Here is a 25,663-nt window from a genome sequence, read left to right on the forward strand (position 1 = left end):
TATCCCCTAAATAAAAATTGATCATACAATTAATGTGATTGGACAAGATGTTAATATTTATACCGAGGAAACTAACTCTCAACTATCTCCACATAGCCATTTTGTCTATACTACTGATTGTATGTTATAACAGGAAGATATCATCATTGTATAAGTAGTGGAAACAAACAAATGCAGTTGCTGGTTAATACACAAGGTGGCTGCAAGGTAACTCAGCAGGTCAGGTAGCATCTCTGGAGAATGTGGATAGGTGACAGTTTAGGCCAAGATCCTCCCTCAGACACTAGGTCCAGAAATCAACCTGGAATCCAAATGTGTCGACGGACCCTGCCTGCTGGTGGCCAGTGGATTGGCAGGGTTGATGGTCACATCTTATGTGCGACCAGAGTGGCAGTGGCCGGCATAACCTGAAGCTGTAGGGGAGATGGTGCAAGCCAAAGGTGGCGTCAGCATCTGTTGGTAGTTCGGTCCACTATAACCAAAATCTGTTCTAACGAGGGTTTACTGGTGACACGAGGGTGACATGTACTCCAAAACTTCAAGTTCCCAGGTTTAAGTATCACGAACAATTTGTTCTTATTCAACTACACGGTAGCGCAGCGGCAGAGTTGCTGCTTTACAGCGAATGCAGCGCCGGAGTCTCAGGTTCGATCCTGACTACGGGTGCTGCACTGTAAGGAGTTTGTACGTTCTCCCCGTGACCTGCGTGGGTTTTCTCCGAGATCTTCGGTTTCCTCCCACACTCCAAAGACGTACAGGTATGTAGGTTAATTGGCTGGGTAAAGGTAAAAATTGTCCCTAGTGGGTGTAGGATAGTGTTAATGTGCGGGGATCGCTGGGCGGCACGGACTTGGTGGGCCGAAAAGGCCTGTTTCTGGCTGTATATATATGATATGGTACATGGACACTGTAGAAGAAAGCAAACTACTTAATGGCTAAGGAAATCCACCATGTCTCATGATTCTTCCAAATTCTATAGATGCACAGTAGAAAGCATCCTATTGGGATGGATCACATCTTGCTATGGCAACTGCTCTGCCCAAGACTGCAAGAAAATAACTTTAAAAAGTTTAAAATATATGCTTAAACTACCTAAGGATATTAATCAGAGATTTTTGCAATTTTATCAGTCATTATATTCATCAAAAATAACAGATACTTCTGCGCAGATGCAAAAGTTTTTGCAGGAATGTAACCTTCCTGGTTTGAATGTGAGTGATAGAAATTTACTGGGCGCAGAAATAACTATGAAAGACGTTGAAGAGACTATTAAATCCATGAAAAATGGGAAGACTCCTGGCCCTGATGGCTTAAATAATGAGTTTTATAAAAAATTCAGTGGTTTGATCTCTCCACGTTTGCAAACTGTATATAGTCACGCCTTTAAACAACAGAGATTGCCACAAACTCTGACTGAATCAACAATAATCCTCATTCCTAAAAAAGATAAGGATTCTGAAGACCCTGGTTCGTATAGGGCGATAGCTCTTTTAAATACTGATCAGAAGATATTAGCGAAAATCTTAGCTCAGAGATTAAGTCTAGTTATAGACAAATTGATACACCCCGATCAATCAGGCTTTATAGCCAAACGATATTCATTTTTCAATTTGAGACGCTTGTTTAATATAATTTATTCAAATAGACTATTAAATGAAGATTTAGCAATCATCTCGCTAGATGCTGAAAAAGCATTTGATCAAGTAGAATGGCCCTATCTTTTCTCAGTGATGGAAAAATTTCAACTAGGTGAAAATTTTTGTGCATGGGTGAAACTTTTATATACATCCCCAACAGCTAGAATATTAACTAATCAAATGCTGTCATCTAAATTTCATTTAGCTAGGGGTTGTAGACAAGGATGTCCACTATCACCACTTTTATTTGCCCTAATTATAGAACCACTTGCTGAGAGTATTAGATCAAATTCACATATTTATGGCTACAACACTAAACATACAACCAATAAAATTTCTTTATATGCGGATGATGTATTAATATATATTACAAAGCCAGAAATTAGCATTCCGAATTTATTAAATCTCATAACTCAATTTGGTTCATTTTCAGGTTATAGAATTAACTGGTATAAAAGTGAAATTATGCCAATAATGGAGCATAATCCGGCCATACTTCAACAATTTCCTTTCAAAATTGCCTATGAAAAGTTTAAATATCTTGGAATTTACGTGACTAGGAAATATACTTCTTTATTTAAATCAAACTTTCCTCCTTTACTTGTTAAATTACACAGAAATATCCAATTTTGGAAAACACTTCCTATATCATTAGTTGGTCGTAGTAATGCAATAAAGATGATCTTTCTGCCACAGCTACTATACTTATTTCAAGCAATTCCGATCTACCTTCCAAAAAAGTTTTTTTTTTAAATTGATTCAATTGTTACTAATTTTATTTGGGACTACAAGACTCATAGAATAAATAAAAGACACTTATGTAAGTCTAAAATTAATGGAGGAATTGCTTTACCTAATTTTTTATTTTATTATTGGGCGGTTAATATTAAAAATATAACCTGCTGGTTGGATGATTCTGATCAACAACCGGATTGGTTAAAGATGGAGAAAGAGGATTGTTTACCATTTGATATTGGTGCGATCCTCTTAGCTCCAATAAATTTAAATAAAAAAACATATGGAGGTAATTCCATTATACATAGTGTTATCCGTACCTGGAAACAAAGCTTACGTTAAAATTGAGTAAATTATCTGTTTTCCTTCCTATTGCGAATAATCCTTCTTTTAAACCGTCTGTCTTAGATAGAGGCTTTGCTCAATGGAAAAGTTATGGAATCAAAAGGGTGGGAGATCTTTATCATAAGGGAACTTTTCTTTCGTTTCAGGAGTTACAGCAGAAGTACGGATTACATGTTAATAATTATTTTAGATATTTACAACTTAGAGATTATGTAAAATCACACATGCAAGAATATAAGTTTAGAGGTCCAGAAATACTTGATGTATGCCTGAATCGACATTATAACTCAAATAAATTAATATCTTTTATTTACAATATTCTCCTTGACATTGACATTCCGTCATCAGAATCTTATAGACGAGCATGGGAGGACGAATTGAATCAAGTTATAATGCAAGATATATGGGATGAAAGTTTACAACATATACATCAATGTTCATTGAATACTAGACATTCCCTAATACAATTTAAAATAATACATAGATTACATTATTCGAAGACGAAATTAAATAGGATTTTTCCTAGTATCTCTCCTATGTGTGATAAATGTCAATTTCAAGAAGCTAATTTAACTCATATTTTCGTAACTTGTATAAAAATGCAAAACTTCTGGTTGGAGATTTTTAAAATAGTTTCTAAAGTTATTAATAAAAAATTAGATATGGACCCAAAATTAATTATATTAGGATTATCAGAACATACTACAAATTTTACAGTAAGTCAGGTACATTTTCTTGATTACAGTCTAATAACTGCGAAAAAACTAATACTTAAATTTTGGAAAAAACCAATAACCCCCACAATTAAAATGTGGACTATGGAAATGACAGAGACCCTGCATTTGGAAAAAATAAGGTTTGCCTTAATCGACAAACCTGAGTTATTTTTAAAAATATGGTCTCCATTTATTGAATTTTTAGAAAAGTAAATGGGCTTGGCACAGGACTAAAATAAAAAAAAAAATTTAAATAAAAAGTTGAAACTTGAGTTGGGGGTTGGATGTACAGCTGTGGTTTTTGTCTCCCGGATCTACTCCCGTTAATTTTTATTGTTAGATCCTTTTTTCTTTTTTTTTAACCCTCTTACTCTCTCTCTCCCCAAGTTTATAGTTTTATATTTTTATTTTTACTTTCTCTCTTCAAAAATTTAAAAATTGAAGCTATGTAAGAACTTTGTAACAAATGTGTTTTTTCTTATTTCGATTTGTACATATGCTTTTCAAAAATAAAAAATAAAAATAAAAATAAAAATATAACATCGATTTCAATGAAACTTCTTCCATTAGCACCAAAGGGACGACGGTGAGTAGGGTGGGCCTAAAATTGTTGCACTATTGTGTACCGATTTGGCTGTAGTTCAGGAACAAACAAACAAGAATTTTAGTATATAGATGTGTGTGTGTTTGTGGGAGGCAAGATTGAGATAAATAGATCTCAAAGTTCCTTCTCATGAATCAGAAACGACTTTGATTTAAAGCAACATCTCAAAGTTCCTTCTCATGGATCAGAATTAACTTTGATTTAAAGCAACATCTTATTTTTCACATGATGTACATAAACCATAAAGGCGATTCGACCTTTATGGTTTATGTATATATATATATATATATATACACACATACATATATATGTAGTTTATTTCTTGTGATTTCCTCTCATTATTTGTTTAGCAATCTTTTTCTTTCAATCTCTCTAGATATATATATAATCAGTCATGCACATGGTTCTCCCTATCATGATCACTGTTCTCTCACTTACATTTCATTAGGGCCTACCCATACACATTCCCAATCAGCAGCATCAAACCTATTGCCAGAAATCCTAATATTGTGAATAAAATAACTAAGAACACATGTCAAGATATTTTTTCATTCTATATTAATGTAATAAAATGTAATGCATACATACCTACACTGATCCAGAAGTGCTAGCTTTATACATGAATAATGTACATTGCTACCATAGTTCAGTTTTGAATTTTACATATATTTGAGGGGGTCAGTGCAATATAGTGCTAACCCTCACTTTTATGAAAAATGAGTTACACGCATTAACACGATCCTTACCCACTACCCTACAACCTGTAAAAATTTCATATTTAAATTCAACGGATAAGTTGGTCAAATAACATAGGCGCCTTCTTATTCACAAAATGCTGGAGTAACTCAGCAGGTCAGGCAGCATCTCGGGAGAGAAGGAATGGGTGACGTTTCGGGTCGAGACCCTTCTTCAGACATGCACATGGTTCTTCAGACTGAAGAAGGGTCTTGACCCGAAACGTCACCCATTCCTTCTCTCCTGAGATGCTGCCTGACCTGCTGAGTTACTCCAGCATTTTGTGAATAAATCGATTTGTACCAGCATCTGCAGTTATTTTCTTATAGGCGCCTTCTTGTTTTTTTGTGATTTATGGATTATTCAAATATGAATATCTCATAACGTCAAATTTGTGGGTTAGCAGTATATTGCGCCAACCGCCTTCAATTTTACATCAATCAAAACTGAACTTCATTAACAAGGATAACACTTTTTATTTCTGTCATTCATGGTAAGATTTACATCATTTTGCGTGCGAGATATACAGGGTTGCACTGTTTCGCATGTCAGCTAACCAATGAAAAGATCAGGTCCTGATTTATAACAGCTCTTCACCTTCCCCCCCTTGTCTGAAGAAGGGTCCCAATCTGAAACATCGCCCATCCTTTTTCTCCAGAGATGCTGCCTGACCCGGTGATTTACTCCACCACTGTGTCTATTTGAATTGGATTCATGCTTCTGTACCACATCAGGCAGCCTTGGTCATTTTAGTGCCTGTCAAGGGTTTTTAACTAATCAATTCCGCAATTCAAATTTTCTTGGCTCTAAGTATAAAGTTAAATGTCTTTTTAATTATACTGTGGAAACAGTAGAGTTCTATAGGAGGATTGCACGGCAGGCGAGGTCACGACCCCAGACCAGTACAGTTGCCACGCAACGCCTACTGGGGGGCACGCCGTATACTGCAGGTAATCACTTACAGTGCAGCAGGTCCTCTTTGCTTAGTCTTTTTCTTCTATTTTATGTTTGGGATGACCTCTGTTGCGGAACAATTCGCCAGTCATAATGAGGTGTTGCAGTTGAATGTTGCAGCTGCACTTTGTTGCCCTCGGCTTCCCCCGTCTTTACCTATCAGCACGTCTCCAGCGCCCTCCCGGCGCTCCGAGTGTCCCGCCACCTCTCCCCATTCCTGTGCTCCTTCAGGCTCAAGGCACCTGCTCCGCGCCTCGCTTCCTGCAGCTCTTCGACCCCTCGCCACTCCTGCTGGCCCTCCAGCCTCTTCTCCCCGCTCGCCATCTCCGTCATCCCGGGGTCCACTTTCACTTGACCGGCGCACAAAACCTCGAGGCTGGGGCAGCCGAGCAGAGCCGTGGCCAGTTCCTCCCCCTCGGCTCCCAGCACCCGGCCCAGCTCTCGCTACTGCTCGGCCTCTGCTGCTGATCGGCTTCTCCCCGGTCCTCTTCGGCTCGACACTCTGCTCCTCCTCTTCCACTGCCGCCTCTTCCACTGCCGCCTCCTCCAAGCCCGTCGAGCTCTTCCTCGCTGGGCCCTTCGCCCTCAGGCGGGTCGCCGACCTCCAGCGCTCGCTGCTTCTGCCCCTGCAGACCTATAGGCCCCTCGGCTCGGGGTCTTCCCGCTGCTCCTCTCCCAGCTCGCTCAACCCCGTCCTTTCCTCCTCCTCCGCCTCTTCTTCTCCCCCGGCCGGTCGGTGACACTCTGCTTCTCGGCCTTGCTCTCCTGCCTCCCTTCCCGGCCGTGTTTCCCCTTCTGCCTGCTGGCCAGACATCTTCCTAGCTGTTTCTTGCATCCGCGGCTTGGCAGCCCTTCTCCTGGTTCCTCTTCCTCCGCCGGATCCTCCTGCTTCTTCCTCATTTTTTACAGCACAAAAATTGGCCATTTTGGCGTTTTTTTCAAGGTAAGAATGTACCTGTTGTATGTGTTGGTAGTATAAGCAGGAAGCTTCGATGTCCTCCAGACGGCTTCAGCGACCGTGCGTCAAGCACTTTGACCTTACGATCTTACGTGCAATCCCCCCTATTGTTTACAAATGCCTAATCTCTGCTTCCATGACTTTTAAAAATAAAACAAAAAGAGATACAGCTCGTGGAGGTGAAATTAAAATTTGCAGAGAAAGCAAAGAACAGTGCATTAAATATAATCAATTGGCCTGATACATACAGAGTGGATCTCTAGTACAAATATTCAATCAGGTACATCCAAAGTTTAAAGATCACGAAGCAGCAACTCTTCAAGAAATAGTTATAAATGTGAACTATCAACTTATCCAAGAAGTTGAACAAAAATAATTGTTTGCAAACATTTTATATCCGAAGAAATCGCAGAGTTGTGAACACTGCCCAGTCTAGCACACAGATTCTGCTTACTAAAATGGCGCTGACATTTATCCATGACCTACTACGGTTTATAGAGTCGAGTGGTCTATCATGCTCCTCTAGTATCTTTGCTTCCTACACACTCTGCACAGATGCTGCCTGACCCGCTGAGTTCTCCAGCACTTTGTGTTTTACTCAGGGTTCCGGCATCTGCAGGATTTTACGTTTCCGTAATCTCGCGCGGAAGGGAAGCGCACTAGTGATGCACAGCGCATGCGTGCGTTCTCTTTCACCGGCGGCCATCGGAGAGCGGTCGGGGCGGTAAGGTGCTACCACTAATATCTGAAGCCATCCTATGCCTTGCGAGGTTCTCCGGGCTAAACGGTTGTCGATGTTGTTCTTGGGGACATTATGCCCGAAGATTGTGTCAATATTTTTGAACGACGTGGTGCCACACGGCGAACATATCTGTAGAAAGCTGCGGGGCCTAATGGCAGGGTCGGGGATGGCGGGTTGGGGGCTTGGCGTTTGCTGTACCCACTTTCTGGGCTCCTGTTGGCTCTGGCTCCAGTTTTAGTGCTCAGTATTTTTTTACTCGTGTTTAGACTCGGGGACAGCTGTTGTTTTTGTTTCAAAGCCAGCCAATTAAATCTGCATTTATTATCTGTGCAGCCAAGATGAAGCTCAACCCATTTGTAACTTCTTCACGGAGGAAGAATCGTAAAAGACACTTCAATGCTCCGTCGCACATCCGCAGGAAAATCATGTCCTCGCCGCTGTCTAAGGAATTGAGGCAGAAATACAATGTTCGCTCAATGCCCATACGCAAGGATGATGAGGTTCAGGTATGGAACGAGGAAAAGGGAAATTACGAATGTTGAAAATTAACCCGAGATTTTATTTAACGTGTCACCTAGAGTCCGATATAGTCCTCGTTTCTGATTTGCAAATGCTGGTTTGTACCGAAGATAGACACAAAAAGTAACTCGGAATGAAGAAGGGTCCCGACCCGAAATGTCACCCTTCTTTCCAATACTGCTGCCTATCCTGCTTACTTATTCCAACATTTTGTATCTATCTCGTTTATGATTTGTTGTAATGTGCAAACATGAGCATATTTAAAAAAAATAATAAGTTGTAATTATTGTATTAGCAAAGTACAAAGCAAAAGTGCATTTAAGAGGTTACTCCAACATTTTGTGTCAATCTTTGGTATAAACCAACAAGTGACAGATAGGTTTTGCCTTTCTATAGCTATATTCTACATTGGAATTATTGATTTGCGTATTTGAAATTTAATTATCAAATGTTCACCAGCATTTGCAATTTTAGATTTTTAAAAATTTGTTATAGTGTTGTTGTTCAGGTGGAAACATTTGGTTTTGATGACTTATTGGTGGTAATTAATTAAGTACTTGGTTCTACTGAACCATGAAAAACACACTGCAAAATCAACATAGGAAATAAATTAATGTATTCAATTTATAACTTTTCCTCAGAACTAAGAAAAGTTAGATTTTTTTTTCAAGTTCTAGAGTACGGGAAGGGATGACAATAGACAATAGGTGCAGGAGTAGGCCATTCAGCCCTTCGAGCCAGCACCGCCATTCAATGCGATCATGGCTGATCACTCTCAATCAGTACCCCGTTCCTGCCTTCTCCCCATACCCCCTCACTCCGCTATCCTTAAGAGCTCTATCCAGCTCTCTCTTGAAAGCATCCAACGAACTGGCCTCCACTGCCTTCTGAGGCAGAGAATTCCACACCTTCACCACCCTCTGACTGAAAAAGTTCTTCCTCATCTCCGTTCTAAATGGCCTACCCCTTATTCTCAAACTGTGGCCGCTTGTTCTGGACTCCCCCAACATTGGGAACATGTTATCTGCCTCTAATGTGTCCAATCCCCTAATTATCTTATATGTTTCAATAAGATCCCCCCTCATCCTTCTAAATTCCAGTGTATACAAGCCCAATCGTTCCAGCCTTTCAACATACGACAGTCCCGCCATTCCGGGAATTAACCTAGTGAACCTACGCTGCACGCCCTCCATAGCAAGAATATCCTTCCTCAAATTTGGAGACCAAAACTGCACACAGTACTCCAGGTGCGGTCTCACCAGGGCCCGGTACAACTGTAGAAGGACCTCTTTGCTCCTATACTCAACTCCTCTTGTTACGAAGGCCAACATTCCATTGGCTTTCTTCACTGCCTGCTGAACCTGCATGCTTCCTTTCATTGACTGATGCACTAGGACACCCAGATCTCGTTGAACTCCCCCTCCTCCTAACTTGACACCATTCAGATAATAATCTGCCTTTCTATTCTTACTTCCAAAGTGAATAACCTCACACTTATCTACATTAAACTGCATCTGCCATGTATCCGCCCACTCACACAACCTGTCCAAGTCACCCTGCAGCCTTATTGCATCTTCCTCACAATTCACACTACCCCCCAACTTAGTATCATCTGCAAATTTGCTAATGGTACTTTTAATCCCTTCGTCTAAGTCATTAATGTATATCGTAAATAGCTGGGGTCCCAGCACCGAACCTTGCGGTACCCCACTGGTCACTGCCTGCCATTCCGAAAGGGACTCATTTATCCCCACTCTTTGCTTTCTGTCTGTCAACCAATTTTCTATCCATGTCAGTACCCTACCCCCAATACCATGTGCCCTAATTTTGCCCACTAATCTCCTATGTGGGACCTTGTCGAAGGCTTTCTGAAAGTCGAGGATGGACTTGACAAAGGGAATGTGACAAGGCGGAGGTTGGTGAAAGCATTTGGTTTCATCTGTGGAGGTGATCGCATTGTGAGAAGATTAAATTGGAAGAATTGACAGTGATTGTAAGTGTCAGATTACGGGGAGAAGGCAGGAGAATGGAGTCGAGTGGGAAAGATAGATCAGGCATGATTGAAAGGGCTTGATGGGCCGAATTAGCTAATACAGCTGCTAGAATTTATGAACTAATAAATTGTTATTTTGTATTGAAGAATTGTGCCCCAGGATTGTGAAATGGTAGGTATGGCATCACCTGTTAGCATGGGTAGGTGTTGAGAGAAGCAGAATGATTGGAGAGGGAAGTGTGAGACAAGAAGCAAGAGAGGGAATGACATTTTTTTGAAATGCATGACAATTTATACACAGGGATGATCCATTAAAGTTTATTGCTAAAGGCATGATTATGGTGAGGCATAGGTTGCATCCCTGGCACAAACTCAGACAAGCACACAAGAGACGGATTACGCGTGAATTGCACATGCATTATACTTTGGTTTGAAAAACAAGACATTGGTGCAACAAATAATTAGAAAATTTAAAAGAAACATCCATATTATTTAAGAGTTGGGCCTTGGTAGTCTGTTGTTGAGGTACACTGATTGGTTACGTAGATTCGTTCAAGAACCTGGTAATTGAAGGAAAGTAGCTGTTCCTGAACCTGGTATTGTGGAACTTACGGCTTCTGTACCCCGTGTCTGATTCCAGCAGTGAGAAGAGGGCATTTCCTGGATGGTGGGGATACTTGATAGATGCCGTCTTCTGAAGTTAGCATATCATATAGCTGCTTTTGATAGAGGGGAGGGCTGGGCCCGTGATGGACTGGGCTGAATTTACTCCTCAATTGCTATTGAGATGGAAAAGAACAACTAAATTTAATTTTCATCACTGGGTGGGGGCCAAAGTGTGAGAAATTGGATTACTGCATTTATAGGAACTTTGTCAACTACATTAAAAAGAAATCTACAATTAAGAGGAGACTTCTGAAGGACTGGTGTGGAAATATTCAGACTTTGTAATTGTCCTACATACCATGAGCAGAAAAATTGAATTCTTACTTGTTGCAGCTTTTCAGGCCCATTACTGCAATAACGCAATAAATACATAATACAACTAATTAATAATCAGTAATACTAAGTAACCAGACCATAATAATGCAAGATAGACACAAAATGCTGGAGTAACTCAGCAGAAACGGGCAGCATTTCTGGAGAGAAGGAATAGGTGATGTTTCGGGTCTGAAGAAGGGTCTCGTAACAAGAGGATTTCAGTATAGGAGTAGCGAGGTTCTTCTGCAGTTGTATAGGGCCCTAGTAAGACCACATCTGGAGTATTGTGTACAGTTTTGGTCTCCTAATTTGAGGAAGGACATCCTTGTAATTGAGGCAGTGCAGCGTAGGTTCACGAGATTGATCCCTGGGATGGCGGGACTGTCATATGAGGAAAGATTGAAAAGACTAGGCTTGTGTTCACTGGAGTTTAGAAGGATGAGAGGGGATCTTACAGAAACACATAAAATTATAAAAAGGACTGGACAAGCTAGATGCAGGAAAAATGTTCCCAATGTTGGGCGAGTCCAGAACCAGGGGCCACAGTCTTAGAATAAAGGAGAGGCCTTTTAAAACTGAGGTGAGAAGAAACTTTTTCACCCAGAGAGTTGTGAATTTGTGGAATTCTCTGCCACAGAGGGCAGTGGAAGCCAAATCACTGGATGGATTTAAGAGAGAGTTGGATAGAGCTCTAGGGGCTAGTGGAATCAAGGGATATAGGGAGAAGGCAGGCACGGGTTATTGATTGAGGTCGATCAGCCATGATCACAATGAATGGCAGTGCTGGCTCGAAGGGCCGAATGGCCTCCTGCACCTATTTTCTATGTTTCTGCAGGTCTTGTCCCAAGACGTCACCCATTCTCTCCAGAGATGCTGTCTATCCCGCTGAGTTACTCCAGCATTCTGTGTCTATCTTCGATTTAAACCAGCATCTGCAGGTTTTCCTATCCATAATGCAAACCTGAAGTATGCAGATTGTTGCTGAGATCACGTTGAGCAATGTGTTTCAAGAGCCTGATGGTTGTTGGGAAGAAGCTGTTCTTGAACCACCTTCCCTGATAGCAGCAGCAAAATGAGAGCATGGCCAGGGCCGTGTGATACTTTGATATTTGTTGTCATTTTGAGACTGCTCCTGCAGATCCCTTCGATGGTGGAGAGGTCAGTGCCTGTGATGGGTGGGCAATGTGTGCCATTTTCTGGGCCTCCCTAATTCCTGAACATTTAAGTTATCGAGCCATGATGTGATGGAACCAGTCAGTATGTTCTCTACTGTGTACACCTGTGGGAGTTTGATGGTGTATTTGGTGAAGTACCAAATCTCCTCAGTCTTCCAAGATAATGGGCTTTCTTTGTGAATCCATCAATACCCTGGGCCCAGGACGCATCATCCGAGGTGTGCAAACCCACAAACGTGAAGCTGTTGACTCTCCATTGCAGTCTCGTCAACAAAGATAGGTTCGTGAATCCTTGGATTTCCCTTCCTGAATTATCGGGGCAGAAATGATGAGGCCAGCGCAACTGAAATGGAGATGTTCTTGGAAACAGTCGTGGGAGGCTGGTCTGGGCTATTCTTGCAGATTGTGCAACTACAACACTGCCCTATCCAGCAGCTTTGATGATAATGTTGGGGTTAGAGGAGAATGCTGTAGGTGCAAGGGGGATGGGGAGGAAATTAACGTTGAGGCAATGGAAAAATGGAGATTATCAGTGCACGTTGACAGCTGGCAATGCAGAGTGGGCGAATTAACATGAGATTATTAATTACAATTTCAGCTCGGGTATGAAAGAGGGGGTCATTTTCTATTTGGGAATCTAGTCAGAGGGGTGATTGGTGTGGCCGACCTGTTTTGCAATCAAGGTTAATAATTTGGAAGAGGATCACATGTGTGTTCAGATCTACTGATGATGCAAAGCAGGGTGGCTGTAGGGCGGATACAAGGAGATTTTGGGGGGGGGGGGGTAAAAGACAGCAAGGTGACGGGTAAGAATGTTGAAAACGGGAGTATAATTTGGAACAGCATAAGATCGTCTATTTTGGTGGGAAATGTTACGGCAGAGATCTTTGAAAATTGTGAGAGCGTGAAAATAATTGGTGTTCAACAGGAATTGGAATGTTCTTGCACGCAAATTCCTTGACGGTTCAACAAACAAGCAAACAACGTATTGGCATTTATTGGAAGACTAGACCAAGTGGATCTGTTAGGCCCAAAACTCTCCTGCGTTGGTGCAACACCCCCTCCTTCCCGTCCTCTCCTCCCTCCCTTCCCCCACTCCATCCCCCTTATCCTCCCCATCCCGAGGAGATAGATTTAAACTTTTAAATGTGAATAATTTCAATAAAACTTCTTCCATTAGCACCAAAGGGACGACAGTGAGTAAGGTGGGCCTAAACCGTTTTGGCTGTTGTTTGGGAACAAACAAACAAGAGTTTTAGTATATAGAGAAGATGACGATTGGGGTATAAGAGAGATGTCTTGCCCCAATTATATTTATGTTGGGACTGCTGGAATGATTTGTGCAGATCTGATATTCCTACCCAAGGGCTGTTGCAAATACCATGGATGACAAGTTTGTTGTACGAGCATATCGGTGGGAGATTAAAACAATACTTGAGTTTAGTAGAATGGAAGTCTAATCATGTTTGCATTTTAGTCCCACCATTGATTATCGTACATCTCTGCTTGATCTCAGTATTTTGACTAGTGTTGGAGGGAATTTTGTGTTTTACCTGTACACTGATCTTCACGTGAGGCCCAGTTGCCCTCTTAATTACAGCTCAGATAAGAACAAACACAAAGAGTATCTTCTAGATCCGTGGTGAATTTTTAAACGTCGGTTTATTCAAGGCCTTAACGGTATGCACTGGAACACGTTCTGAGAGAACCCAAAGTGTTTCAAAGATTTGTACCTAACAAATGGATGGAAAAAGGACACCTGTTTCTTGGGCAGCTTTCAGCCCAGCAGTATGATTGTTGATTTCTCTAACTTCAAGTAATCCTTGCATCCCCTCTCTCACCGTCCCTCCCCCCACCCTAGTCATTGTACTAGTTTTACTGTCATCTTGCTATTTCATTGTATAACTCGTAATCTTCTAGTTTGCAACCCAAAATAGACCGTTTCCATGATCATTTTTTACATATCTTTCATTCATTTGTTCTATATCTCTCTGTATCACCATGTATATCTCTCTCATTTCCCTTTCCCCTGACTCATTCTGAAGAAGGGTCTCGACCCAAAATGTCACCGATTCCTTTTCTCCAGATAAGCTGCCCGATCGCTGAGTTACTCCAGCTTTTTGCGTCTATCTTCAGTTTAAACCAGCATCTGCAGTTCCTTCCTACAACTCTATTTCTTGTTACACGAGGATTGTGCACCTTACAAACAATTCACCTTTGATCATGTCTCTAGACTTTCATCTTTAAGTTCCTTTCACTATGTTGGCATCTTTTCCCATCATGCTTTCCCAGTACATAAACTCTCGGATTAACCATATCACAACACTACTCGTCTTTCTTATAATTTTTAGATTTTCCTTTATCAGATTCCCCCTTGGCACTTGACCACGCCCAAGTAAGCTGTATTAAATAACACCATCTAATATACCTTCCAGAACTAATTAATGTTGTTGTCCTTTCCTACCTACTTGACCAATATCAAGGTATTCAACTTATCATATTGCTTTTTATTATAACAAATCAGAAAATCAAAACCATCGCAATCAATAACTCTGCTAATACTAATATGTGATAAAGTCCTAATCCATGGTTGTACATTAGCATTCAGTGCCCCGTTCCAGATCCTTCCCAAGTCCATTTTTTTCAAAATGTCTTCGAGCTCTCAGAACATTCATGAACAATCCTTCATCAGTGCCTTCCAATCAGTGTGGAGGTGTGGTATTGGAAATTTGGTTGCAATAAATCTTAATGTCTCATCAGTGTCGTTTTGTAGCACAAAGCTGACTATTATCAAATGTTCATCTTACGGAATCATCAATTCCTTGTCTCTGGTCGTGATCTGTTTAGAAAAACCATGAACTATGACATACTCTGGTATTTTGAAATGTGTAAAACATGCTTAACACATTTTGTGTGTCAACTATTTTAGAAAGTTTTTAGTGTAAACGAATAATGTGTCTCTTATACTTTGTAACTTGGTTTATTTTTTTTAATAAACAGCTCACTTTTGTGGTGTAATGATTCTTTTTCATGGCATGTTTTAATTGTGTTATGTAATTTTTGAGAGCGAACAATTTAAGGGAAATGGAGTGCCTCATAAGCGGTTGGATCCAAATATTAATGGGCTACAAAGGGGATTTTGGTTGTATTCGTGTTAATTAAGAATTTTATTTGATGTTTTTTGTGCAGGTCGTCAGAGGTCACTACAAGGGGCAGCAGATCGGCAAAGTTGTCCAAGTCTACAGGAAGAAATATGTGATCTATATTGAGCGCGTGCAGCGTGAAAAGGCCAATGGTACCACAGTTCATGTTGGCATTCATCCCAGCAAGGTAGTTGCAGCAGAAACTCATTTGTGTCTGAGAATCAAGGAGCTTAACAGCATGGTGAAGGGCCCTTCCGCCTAATTCGTCCATGCTAACCAAGTTGCTTAAGCGAGCTAGTCCTGCTTATGGCCCAAATGGAATACTCTTTATTCCAGGCATACATTGGCCCTATCCCCCAACTCTTTTTCTGCCATACCAACAACTGCATCGGGGCTATCTTGTGCACCTGTGCAGAACTCCTGGACTTTATTAACTTCACCACTAACTTTCACTCGGCCCACAAATGCAACTGGACTGTCTTGGGACACACCCCCCCCCCCCCCTTTCTCGATCTCTCTGTCTCCATCAGGGGAGACAGGCTACCGACAGACATCTGTTACAAAAAAAACCTACTGACTTCCGCTGGTATCTAGATGACACTCCCTCCCACCCCGCCTCTTGCAAAGGCGCTATTCCCTACTCTGAATTCCTCCATCTCTGTCACATCTGCTCTCAAGATAAAGTGTTCTATATTTGGACATCCGAGATGTAATTCTTCAGGGAACTTAGGTTCCCTCCCTCTGTGTCTCGTAGTTCTGCACTCTTCCCCCTCCCCCACAGAAGCAACATTGGCAGAGTTCCCCTCGTTCTCACCTTTCACCCACCAGCTTCCGTATCTAACACATTATCCTTTTACATTTCCGTCACCTCCTAAGGAATCCCACACTAATCACATCTTCCCCTTTCTGCAAGGACCATTCCCTCCACAACTTCTTGGTCCATTCCCACCCAAACCACAGCTTCCCCAGGTACTTTCGCCTAAAAAATTAGGAAATGCACGCCTTTCCTTGTACCTCCTCCCTCGACTCCAACCAGGGACCCTGACCATCCTTTAGACAGAGGATAGTCAGAGGTTCACATCTGCCTCTAACTACATCTATTGATGTGGGCTCCTGTACATTGGTGAGGTCAAATGTGAACAGTGATTTTCGGTGAACATTTGCTCTCGGTCCGTCCCGGTTGCTAACCATTTCAATTCCCATTCTCACACTGACCTTTCTGTCCTGGGCCGCCTCCATTGTCAGAGTGAGGCCACATGCAAATTGGAAGAACAGTGCCTCATTTTTGGTTGGGGTATAAACATTGAATTCTCTAATTTTAAGTAACTTCTACTTCCTTTTTCTGCCGCCCTCCCCTTTGCCCCCTTTCTTAAATCTAGTCAATTTACCAGATCCACGGTCCTCCACATTGTTTTCCTCTTGATATTGCACCTTCCCATACCAACAATCGGCTTACCAGCCATCAGCCTGCCTGAGGTCATCTGGCCAGCCCTGATTGGTCCTGGTGTTTTCTTCCCTCCACCCCCCAGATACATGATAAAGGGAATGAGAAGGGTCCCGACCTGAAATGTCATCCATCCTTTGACTCCAGAGATGCTGGCAGACTATCTCCAGCACAATAGACAATAGGTGCAGGAGTAGGCCATTCGGCCCTTCGAGCCAGCACCACCATTCAATGTGATCATGGCTGATCATTCTCAATCAGTACCCTGTTCCTGCCTTCTCCCCATACCCCCTGACTCCGCTATCCTTAAGAGCTCTATCTAGCTCTCTCTTGAAAGCATCCAGAGAATTGGCCTCCACTGCCTTCTGAGGCAGAGAATTCCACAGATTTACAACTGACTGAAAATGTTTTTCCTCATCTCCGTTCAAAATGGCCTACCCCTTATTCTTAAACAGTGGCCCCTGGTTCTGGCCTCCCCCAACATTGCGAACATGTTTCCTGCCTCTAACGTGTCCAATCCCTTAATAATATATGTTTCAATAAGATCCCCTCTCATCCTTCTAAATTCCAGTGTATACAAGCCTAGTCGCTCCAGTCTTTCAACATACGACAGTCCCGCCGTTCCAGGAATTAACCTAGTGAACCTACGCTGCATGCCCTCAATAGCAAGAATATCCTTCCTCAAATTTGGAGTCCAAAACTGCACACAGTACTCCAGGTGCTGTCTTACTAGGGCCCTGTACAACTGCAGAAGGACCTCTGCTCCTGTACTCAACTCCTCTTGTTATGAAGGCCAACATTCCATTGACTTTCTTCACTGCCTGCTGTACCTGCATGCTTCCTTTCAGTGATTGATGCACTAGGATACCCAGATCTCGTTGTACGTCCCCTTTTCCTAACGTGACACCATTCAGATAATAATCTGCCTTCCTATTCTTACCTCACATGTATCCACATTAAACTGCATCTGCCCACTCACACAACCTGTCCAAGTCACCCTGCAACCTCGTAACATCTTCCTCACAGTTCACACTGCCACCCAGCTTTGTCTCATCTGCAAATTTGCTAATGTTACTTTTAATCCCTTCATCCAAGTCATTAATGTATATTATAAATAGCTGCGGTCCCAGCACCGAGCCTTGCAGTACCCCACTAGTCACTGCCTGCCATTCTGAAAGGGGCCCATTTATCCTCACTCTTTGCTTTCTGTCTGCCAACCAATTTTCTATCCATGTCAGTACCCTACCCCCAATACCATGTGCACTAATTTTGCCTATTAATCTATGTGGGACCTTGTCCAAGGCTTTCTGAAAGTCGAGGTACACTACATCTACCGGCTCTACCCTGTCCATTTTCCTAGTTACTTCCTCAAAAAATTCCAGAAGATTAGTCAAGCATGATTTCCCCTTCATAAATCCATGCTGACTCGGAACGATCCTGTTACTGCTATCCAAATGCTCCGCAATTTCGTCTTTTATAATTGACTCCAGTATCTTCCCCACCACTGATGTCAGACTATCGTGACCATCTCTGCTACTTGCCCATATCCCTCCGAATCTTTCCTGTCCATTGTGACTTAAATGTTATTGTTCGACCTTTTAATTACATTATACTAGACTAAGTGGACCCGTTGGGCCCAAACCTCTCCTGCATTGGTGCTGCACCCTGTTATTGGAGAGCAGCATGGATTTCTAATTCAACTGATCCGTTCAAGAAAAAGTGGGTTAATTATTTGAAGCAGGGACCTGAGAACATTGGAAAAGGAGCAGGGTTTTATCACCAGGATGTGTAGGGACAAAAACTGTAGATGAGGCTTTCACGAGGGTCTCCTCAATATCCCGTTGCTCTGCTCTTACTCCCCCTATTCGTTACAAGGAAAGAGTCCCCCTTGTGCTCACCTTCCACCCCATCAGCCGCCGCATACAACATTTCCGTCACCTCCCAACTGGATCCCACTACAGGCCACATCTTCCCGTCTCCACCCCTTTCTGCTTTCCGCAGAGACCGTTCCCTCCGTAATTCCCTGGTCCACTCATCCCTTCCCACCCAAACCACCCCTCCCCAGGTACTTTCCCCTGCAACCTCAGGAGATGCAACACCTGTCCCTTTACCTCCCCCCTCGACTCCATCTGAGGACCCAAACTGTCTTTCCAGGTGAGACAGGTTCACCTGCACCTCCTCCAACATCATCTACTGTATCTGCTGTTCCAGGTGTTAACTTCTCTATATCGGCGAGACCAAGCGCAAGCTTGGCGATCGTTTCGCTGAACACCTCCGGTCAGTCCGTCTTAACCAACCTGATCTCCCGGTGGCTCAGCACTTCAACTCCCCCTCCCATTCCCAATCTGACTTTTCTGTCCTGGGCCTCCTCCATTGTCAGCGTGAGACCCGGCGCAAATTGGAGGACCCTATATTTCGCTTGGGTAGTTTACAGCCCAGCAGTATGGACATTGACTTCTCTAAGTTCAGATAGTCCCTGCTTTCCCTCTCTATCCCCTCCCTCTTCCTAGTTGTCCCACTAGTCTTCCTGTCTCCTACTACATCCTATCTTTGTCCTGCCCCCTCCTCTGACATCAGTCTGAAGAAGGGTCTCGACCCGAAACGTCTCCCATTCCTTCTCTCCAGAGATGCTGCCTGACCCGCTGAGTTACTCCAGCATTTTGTGCCTGCCAGGGCTTTATCACCTTCAGCTGATGCAAACTGGGTAGAAAGATGGCTTTCTGTGCTCTAGGCTGTCAAACTATGAACTGGCCGATGTGAAAATAATTAGTCACTTTGCAAATTGAGAGGTGTTTTGAGATGTGTGGCTCACTTTTCTTTGGCAATTCTGTTGCATTATTGAAATGATCATTGTGACTTAGACAATAGGTGCAGGAGTAGGCCATTCGGCCCTTCGAGCCAGCACCGCCATTCAATGTGATCATGGCTGATCATTCTCAAATCAGGACCCCGTTCCTGCCTTCTCCCCATACCCCCTGGCTCTATCTACCTCTCTTGAATGCATTCAGAGAATTGGCCTCCACTGCCTTCTGAGGCAGAATTCCACAGATTCACAACTCTCTGACTGAAATTCTTCTGCATTTGTTGAGACAATTCTTTCTCATTACTTAATTTCTGAAAATATTTTTGAAAAATTGCCTATAATGTATGATTGGTATTGATTTATTATTGTCATTGTCATGTACTGAGATAGTGAAAGATTTGTTATTTGTTGCAGGTGGTGATTACCAGGCTAAAGCTGGATAAGGATCGAAAGAAGATTCTGGAGCGCAAAGCGAAATCTCGCCAAGTTGGCAAGGACAAGGGAAAATATAAGGAAGAATCCATTGAAAAAATGCAGGAGTAATCTTTTTTCCGTCTTTGTTGCTTTAAATAAAAATTGGGGAAAAAATGTTTGGTGTCACAGAAAATATAGATTTTTCATATCTTTAACATTCATTTTCGGTTGATTTTACTTTGAAAAGAAATATTGATGCACTACTGTGAACCTACTACAAGAATGCCCCTCCATCTGACCATGGCAATGAGCTGGGAATAATTCCTGACTGGGGAAAGTCTTGAGGTTTTGTTTTTAATGTCAACAGATTGTTGAAGAATTGCAAGTAATGAGCCCATGTGCTGGTGTTCACTACCAAAATATTGAAATGTATAATTGATCCACTATCCCAAGTATTGAAAGAATGTGCTCTTTTCAACAATGTATTGTGATATGGGGTTCGAGTTGGACATTTTTTAGATGATGTCTCGGTTTACACTGAATTCAATGATGCATAGATTATTGAAAATGTAAACTTTACACGTGCTAGTATACAAAAAGGTGAGATCAAATAAGGACCTTGACATATCACAAATCAATACAATTCAGTTTTTTTAAATAGTAAGATCTGAAGAAGCTCTTGTTTGAAAAAAATGTTGGAACAAATTTTGAACAAACAATCTGCTAAAAGAGAGACAAGGAGTATTCCAGAATATATTTTGAGATCAACTGCAATTTTATCTGTACGTCTATCCTAATTTGGTTTGAGGACAAGTGAATGAATTTTGCATTCACTTCTCAAGTTTAGTGAGGTTTTTAGTACGGTATTTATCAGTTAGACATTCTTTATGCAGCTCTACCTCATGTTTTTTTTAGATTAGTTTACAAATCTGAACTTACTTCAACCAGGCAATCTTTTGGGGTTGAAGAAGAAGGCACTGTTTCTGTGTACAATTGTTGAAAATGTTCAGGTGTCGACAAGATTAGCCATTGCTATGGTCTTTTGCAAAATTAATTGGCACTCGTACAATAATAAAATTATGTTAATACCCTGAATGGTGACGATCAAAAGTACAGCCACTTGAGCATTGTGGTCTTCTGCACGTCATAGTAGTGTGCCAATTTGCTTGAGGGTGAGATGACCAGTTTACTACATAATGTAACTTGCCAATTAATATATCCCCACGCGAGGCAGTTCATTTGCAGCGGTTTCTGGTCATTCATTCTCGTTATACACAGGATTGCTATGGACATATATAATAATAATCCATTTATTTTATATAGCGCCTTATCACATGCTCAAAGCGCTTTACAAAAACAATTAACATAGAAACAAACAGACAAACTATCCTGACGGAAAAGCGGCGAATACTCAACGCCAGCGTCCTCTCACGTCAGGGTCCGGCAGTAGACATTAAAAAGCACAAGACACACAGATATAATTTTTTACACAAAACAGCCATCACAGTGATTGCTCTAGGCATACCCTCACTGTGATGGAAGGCAAAGTCTTATCTCCTCCTCATTCTTCTCCCGAGGTGATCGAGGCTCCCAACTTTTTGAAGCCCCCACCGGGCGATGGAAAGTCCCAGGGCCGAGCCGAGCAGGCCGATGAAAGTCCTGAGCCCCCACCGGGCAATGGAAAGTCCCAGGGCCGAGCCGAGCAGGCCGATGAAAGTCCTGAGCCCCCACCGGGCGATGGAAGGTGCCGCGGCCGGGCCACGCAGGGCGATGAGGGGCCTGCGGGCGGGTTGATCGTACCTCGCGCTTCGGGGCGGTCGAAGCTGCTACGGCTGGAGCTCCCAAAAGCCGGTCGCCAGCCAGGGACCTGCGAACTCCCGATGTTGCGGTCTGCAGGGCCCACGGCCGAAGCCTCCGAGATGGTAAGTCCAGGCCCTGCGACCGGAGTCTTTGAGGTCGATCCCAGCTGGAGGCCGCCGACTCCACGATGTTAGGCCATAGCGCGAACGGAGATACGACACGGTAAAGGTCGCATCTCCGTTGAGGAGATTTGAAAAAAAGGTTTCCCCCAACCCCCCCACCACCCCCCTACTTACACAGAATTAAAAATAAAACAAAACGTACATTTAACAACGACAATGACAAAAAAACAACAAAAAAAACGGAGAGACTGCCGGTGAGCCGCAGCTGCAGAACACAGCCACGCCCCCAATATTGCAGGTTTATCATTTACAACACCTGTCAACTTATTCTAAATTGAAATGCAATGACATTCATTGTATAGGGCGCTTGCATGGTAGGTCAAAGGGTGTGACACACGGAGTCACTCAAGTATACTGGAGGACAAGCAAGCCTCTGGCGTACGCTCGTCACGCACGCAACACGTGCGTTCTTACCTGGAAAATACCATAAAAATGGTTGGTTTTTGTGCTGCCTGTCCCGCTGAGTTGCTCCAGTATTTTGTCTACCTTCGATTTAAACCAGCATCTGCACTTCTTCCCGACACATTTTGTCAGTTCCACTGCAAAATCTCAAGGGATGTCTACTTTGAAGAAGTTCTCTCCGACGAGAGTTCAGCAACATCCTCTCTCGCTGCTCCCCCTCTGATTCCGCTATATTATTTTGTCAGGCCAAACCCATAGCCATCCTTTTCTCCTTAACTTCATCCAGCTTGGCTACACTCCCTGTCTCCATTGTCTTCCAATTCCAGCATTTAAGTGAGCTCATTTAACTCCCTCCACCACTGGTATCCATAACCTTAAAGGCTTTGCAGGAATATCTTGAAATCTAACCAGAGCCACTGCAATTGGTCTGTGTACCAAAGCAAGAAAAAGGAACTGTGAAATATAAGTAAGCTCTTTTTCATTAAGCCCTAAGGAAAGACACAAAGTGCTGGAGTAACTCAGCAGGTCAGGCAGCAACCTGGGAGAACATGGACAGGTGATGTTTTGAGCTGGGACCCTTTAGATCAGTCTGAAGAAAGGTTCCAACCCGAAACGTCGCCTATTCACATTCTTCGGGGATGCTACCTGACCTGCTGAATTATTCTGGCATACGTGTCTTTATCTGGTATAAACCAGCATTTGCTGTTCCTTGTTATTACAAGCCACAAGGAACAGTGATTTACGAGTTCTGCAGTTGGTATCTGGCTTATCATCTGTCATCAAAAGAGCATCTTAAATTTAAATATCATCTTCACTATAGAAAGAGGTCCCAAAGAATGTTACAACAATTGGCACAAAATAACAAGGACAAATTAGTCCACCCAATCAATGAGTAAGGGTAGGGAGAATGTGCGAAAGAAGTTGCTGGGGGTTATGGAGAAAATACCAGAGCTCAGAACCAAGCAGAGAGAACCATATTCCATAAGTCATTTCCAGAAAGGTGGAAACAAAATAGAATTTTAAAAAAGGTCTGCTTTAAACAAGGAGAGAAATATTGAGGAATATATCCTGTCTATTTTCAGCTATGAGAAGAATTATTTACTTTGATACGAAGAATTAAAACAAAAGCAGATTTATTTAGAAAAAAACATTCTGCTCAATATCACTGCAAAGAATTACAAGAGTGCTGATAAAACAGAAAATTAAAATGCTGTATGTCAAACGGTGTTTTGATCTTTATTTCCAAAAGGAAAAAAAAAACAGAAAACAAAAAATAAAGAATAGTTTGAACATTCAGCAGTCAAGTAGCATTTCATAGAATCATAGAGGAATATAGCACCAAACAGGCCCTTTGGCCCATCTTGCTCTGATGATCAACAACCTAGCTATATTAATCTCATCTACAGTACTTCATTTATAGTCTTTTATGCCTTAGCAATTCAAATGTTCATCCAGATACTTAAATACTATTAGTCTCTGCTTCCACTCCTTCAGCCAATGTGCTCTAGTTTCCAGTCACAATGTCAGTTTTTGTGCTGTTAAAAATTGTGGCAATAGGGCGTGAGAGCCATTTATCATACTTCAGAATTCCAAAAGTGAGGAGAAATGATGGTAGAGAGAAGCGAGAGTTGAAGGGATAATAACAGCTAAAGTGGTTGGCAAACATTGGCCATGCTAATAACAAGATGGAAAAGATCGAGAATTATCACATTTGTTCACTGCATATCATCAACAGTAAGGCATTTGTGTTTTTTCTTGATTCCTTTGGTATCTAAAAAGTTTTAGAAGTGACAAATCTGGCTGGAAAATTGTTAACAATTTCTTTAAATCAATATTGAATCAATTGCAAATCATTACCACGCCATGTCTATGCAGTAACTCAATACAGGGTCGCCATTCATTGACCCGTACACTGACCCGTATCTTTTCGCATGCAATATGGTGCGTTCTAATTCATGTGGGTATTATTGAAAAGTACAGTCGTAATGCTGTTGCCAGTTGCCCTGTTATGCTTTCGATCGCAAGTCACGCCAGCTCATGGACAGATGCCGGGAGGGATGAGGTTAAATTTATTGATGGCGATTCACTTCCGTGTTCGTATGATTTGTTTACCATGGTTGTCAAGTGGGTGTTTACATGCAAAAAGACAACGTTTCTGAAGGGAAATTTCTCAGAAAAAAATCGCAAATCTTTTATATAATTGAACTCAGGGCCTACAAAATTATACGTGAGTTTTGAATTACATTTTACTCAGGTGCAAGCCAAGGAATGGCAGAATTATTAGCTAGTAATTGAACATAATTCAGTTCAGTCAATTGACAATATCTTTGAAAGGGAGGGGTTTTTAAGCTTTCAGGACATTATTATTATTTTCCAAAATATACGTTTCAATTTTACATGCTTACAGCCCTGTCTAATGTCTCTCTGACAATGACCAACATTGTATCCTCCATGGGGGTCAGGCCCTGCAGGAAAGTATCTCCCATTTTGACTAGTTCTTGCTACCTCTAATTGCAGAAACTTGTCTTCTACAGGAATGAAGAAGTACTATGGATTATACTGGGGTGGTGAGATTGACATGGTTCAACAGGCAGTGTATGCATGTTGTGGTATGTAGCGTGAGGTTTGCAGCTGTACTAAGTTTATTGGGATGAAGTTAAGCAGCCTGGTGTGATTAATTATGTGGTGCCATTCATAAAGATTTTTGGTTGGGACTGAGGTGTTGCAAGTTTAGTAGCGATTTTGGCTTCAGAGTCTGGCAGAATTCTGGCAAAAAAACTGCGACAATTCAACGGCTGCTGGGACCGAAGACGGTCCCTCTGTACTGGCAGCCATAGTAATCAACACACTTGTGCTTGCCTCCAGTGCACCGCTTGTCCTCCAAAAGGCTTTGCATGGCAACATTATGGGTCAAGTGTCGTGACCTCGCCGGCTGTGCAAGCGCCCTATAGCAAAAGAGAATCTGCCTGAGGAACTCAAGAGGTGATGCAGCATCTGCAGAGGCAAAGGGATAGTCAAAGTTGCTGGTTAAGCATTCTTAATCCATCCAAGACACAAAAAAAAACAAAGACAAAGCGCTAGAGTAACTTGGGTCAGGCAGCATCTGGAGAACATGGATAGATCAAATTTTGGCTTTTCAGTCTGAAGAAGGGTCCTGACCTGAAACGTTGCCTATCCATGTTCTCCAGAGATGCTGCTGGAGCTGCTGAGTTACGCCACCACTTTGTGTCTTTTTGTAAACCAGCATCTGCAGTTCTTTGTATCCACAAAAATAAAATGTGTGTTGATGAGGCAAATTACTGACTAGCTACAATGTTGTTAGCTGCTGTACTCATCTTTATGAACAGGTGTTGCACAAGCTTAACAAAACATCCACCACCA

General features: G+C 42.2%; 1 protein-coding gene across 2 annotated transcripts; it reads left to right on the plus strand.

The window, feature by feature from the left end:
- The first annotated feature begins 7,286 nt into the window (after positions 1-7,286).
- rpl26 (ribosomal protein L26) lies at positions 7,287-20,993 on the plus strand. 2 transcript variants are annotated; one of them, XM_078411598.1, is made up of 4 exons: positions 7,287-7,408; positions 7,760-7,932; positions 15,284-15,424; positions 19,899-20,993. In XM_078411598.1, exons 2-4 carry the CDS (start codon positions 7,765-7,767, stop codon positions 20,025-20,027), a joined length of 438 nt encoding a protein of 145 aa, XP_078267724.1. In that variant the 5' UTR covers positions 7,287-7,408; positions 7,760-7,764; the 3' UTR covers positions 20,028-20,993. The 2 variants fall into 2 exon arrangements, with proteins under 2 accessions (XP_078267724.1, XP_078267725.1); XM_078411599.1 differs by having other exon boundaries at positions 7,390-7,413.
- Positions 20,994-25,663: the final 4,670 nt, after the last annotated feature.

The sequence above is a fragment of the Rhinoraja longicauda genome, chromosome 14 (genome assembly GCF_053455715.1).
Source record: "Rhinoraja longicauda isolate Sanriku21f chromosome 14, sRhiLon1.1, whole genome shotgun sequence".
Lineage (NCBI taxonomy): Eukaryota > Metazoa > Chordata > Chondrichthyes > Rajiformes > Arhynchobatidae > Rhinoraja > Rhinoraja longicauda.

What these genes read in the sequence shown, in the direction of transcription:
- rpl26 (XM_078411598.1), top strand. Translation starts at nt 7,765, where the DNA reads ATGAAGCTCAACCCATTTGTAACTTCTTCACGGAGGAAGAATCGTAAA. An exon ending in GCAAGGATGATGAGGTTCAG is followed by an intron (nt 7,933 to 15,283) that starts GTATGGAACGAG and finishes TTTTTTGTGCAG; the next exon opens with GTCGTCAGAGGTCACTACAA. An exon ending in TTGGCATTCATCCCAGCAAG is followed by an intron (nt 15,425 to 19,898) that starts GTAGTTGCAGCA and finishes TATTTGTTGCAG; the next exon opens with GTGGTGATTACCAGGCTAAA.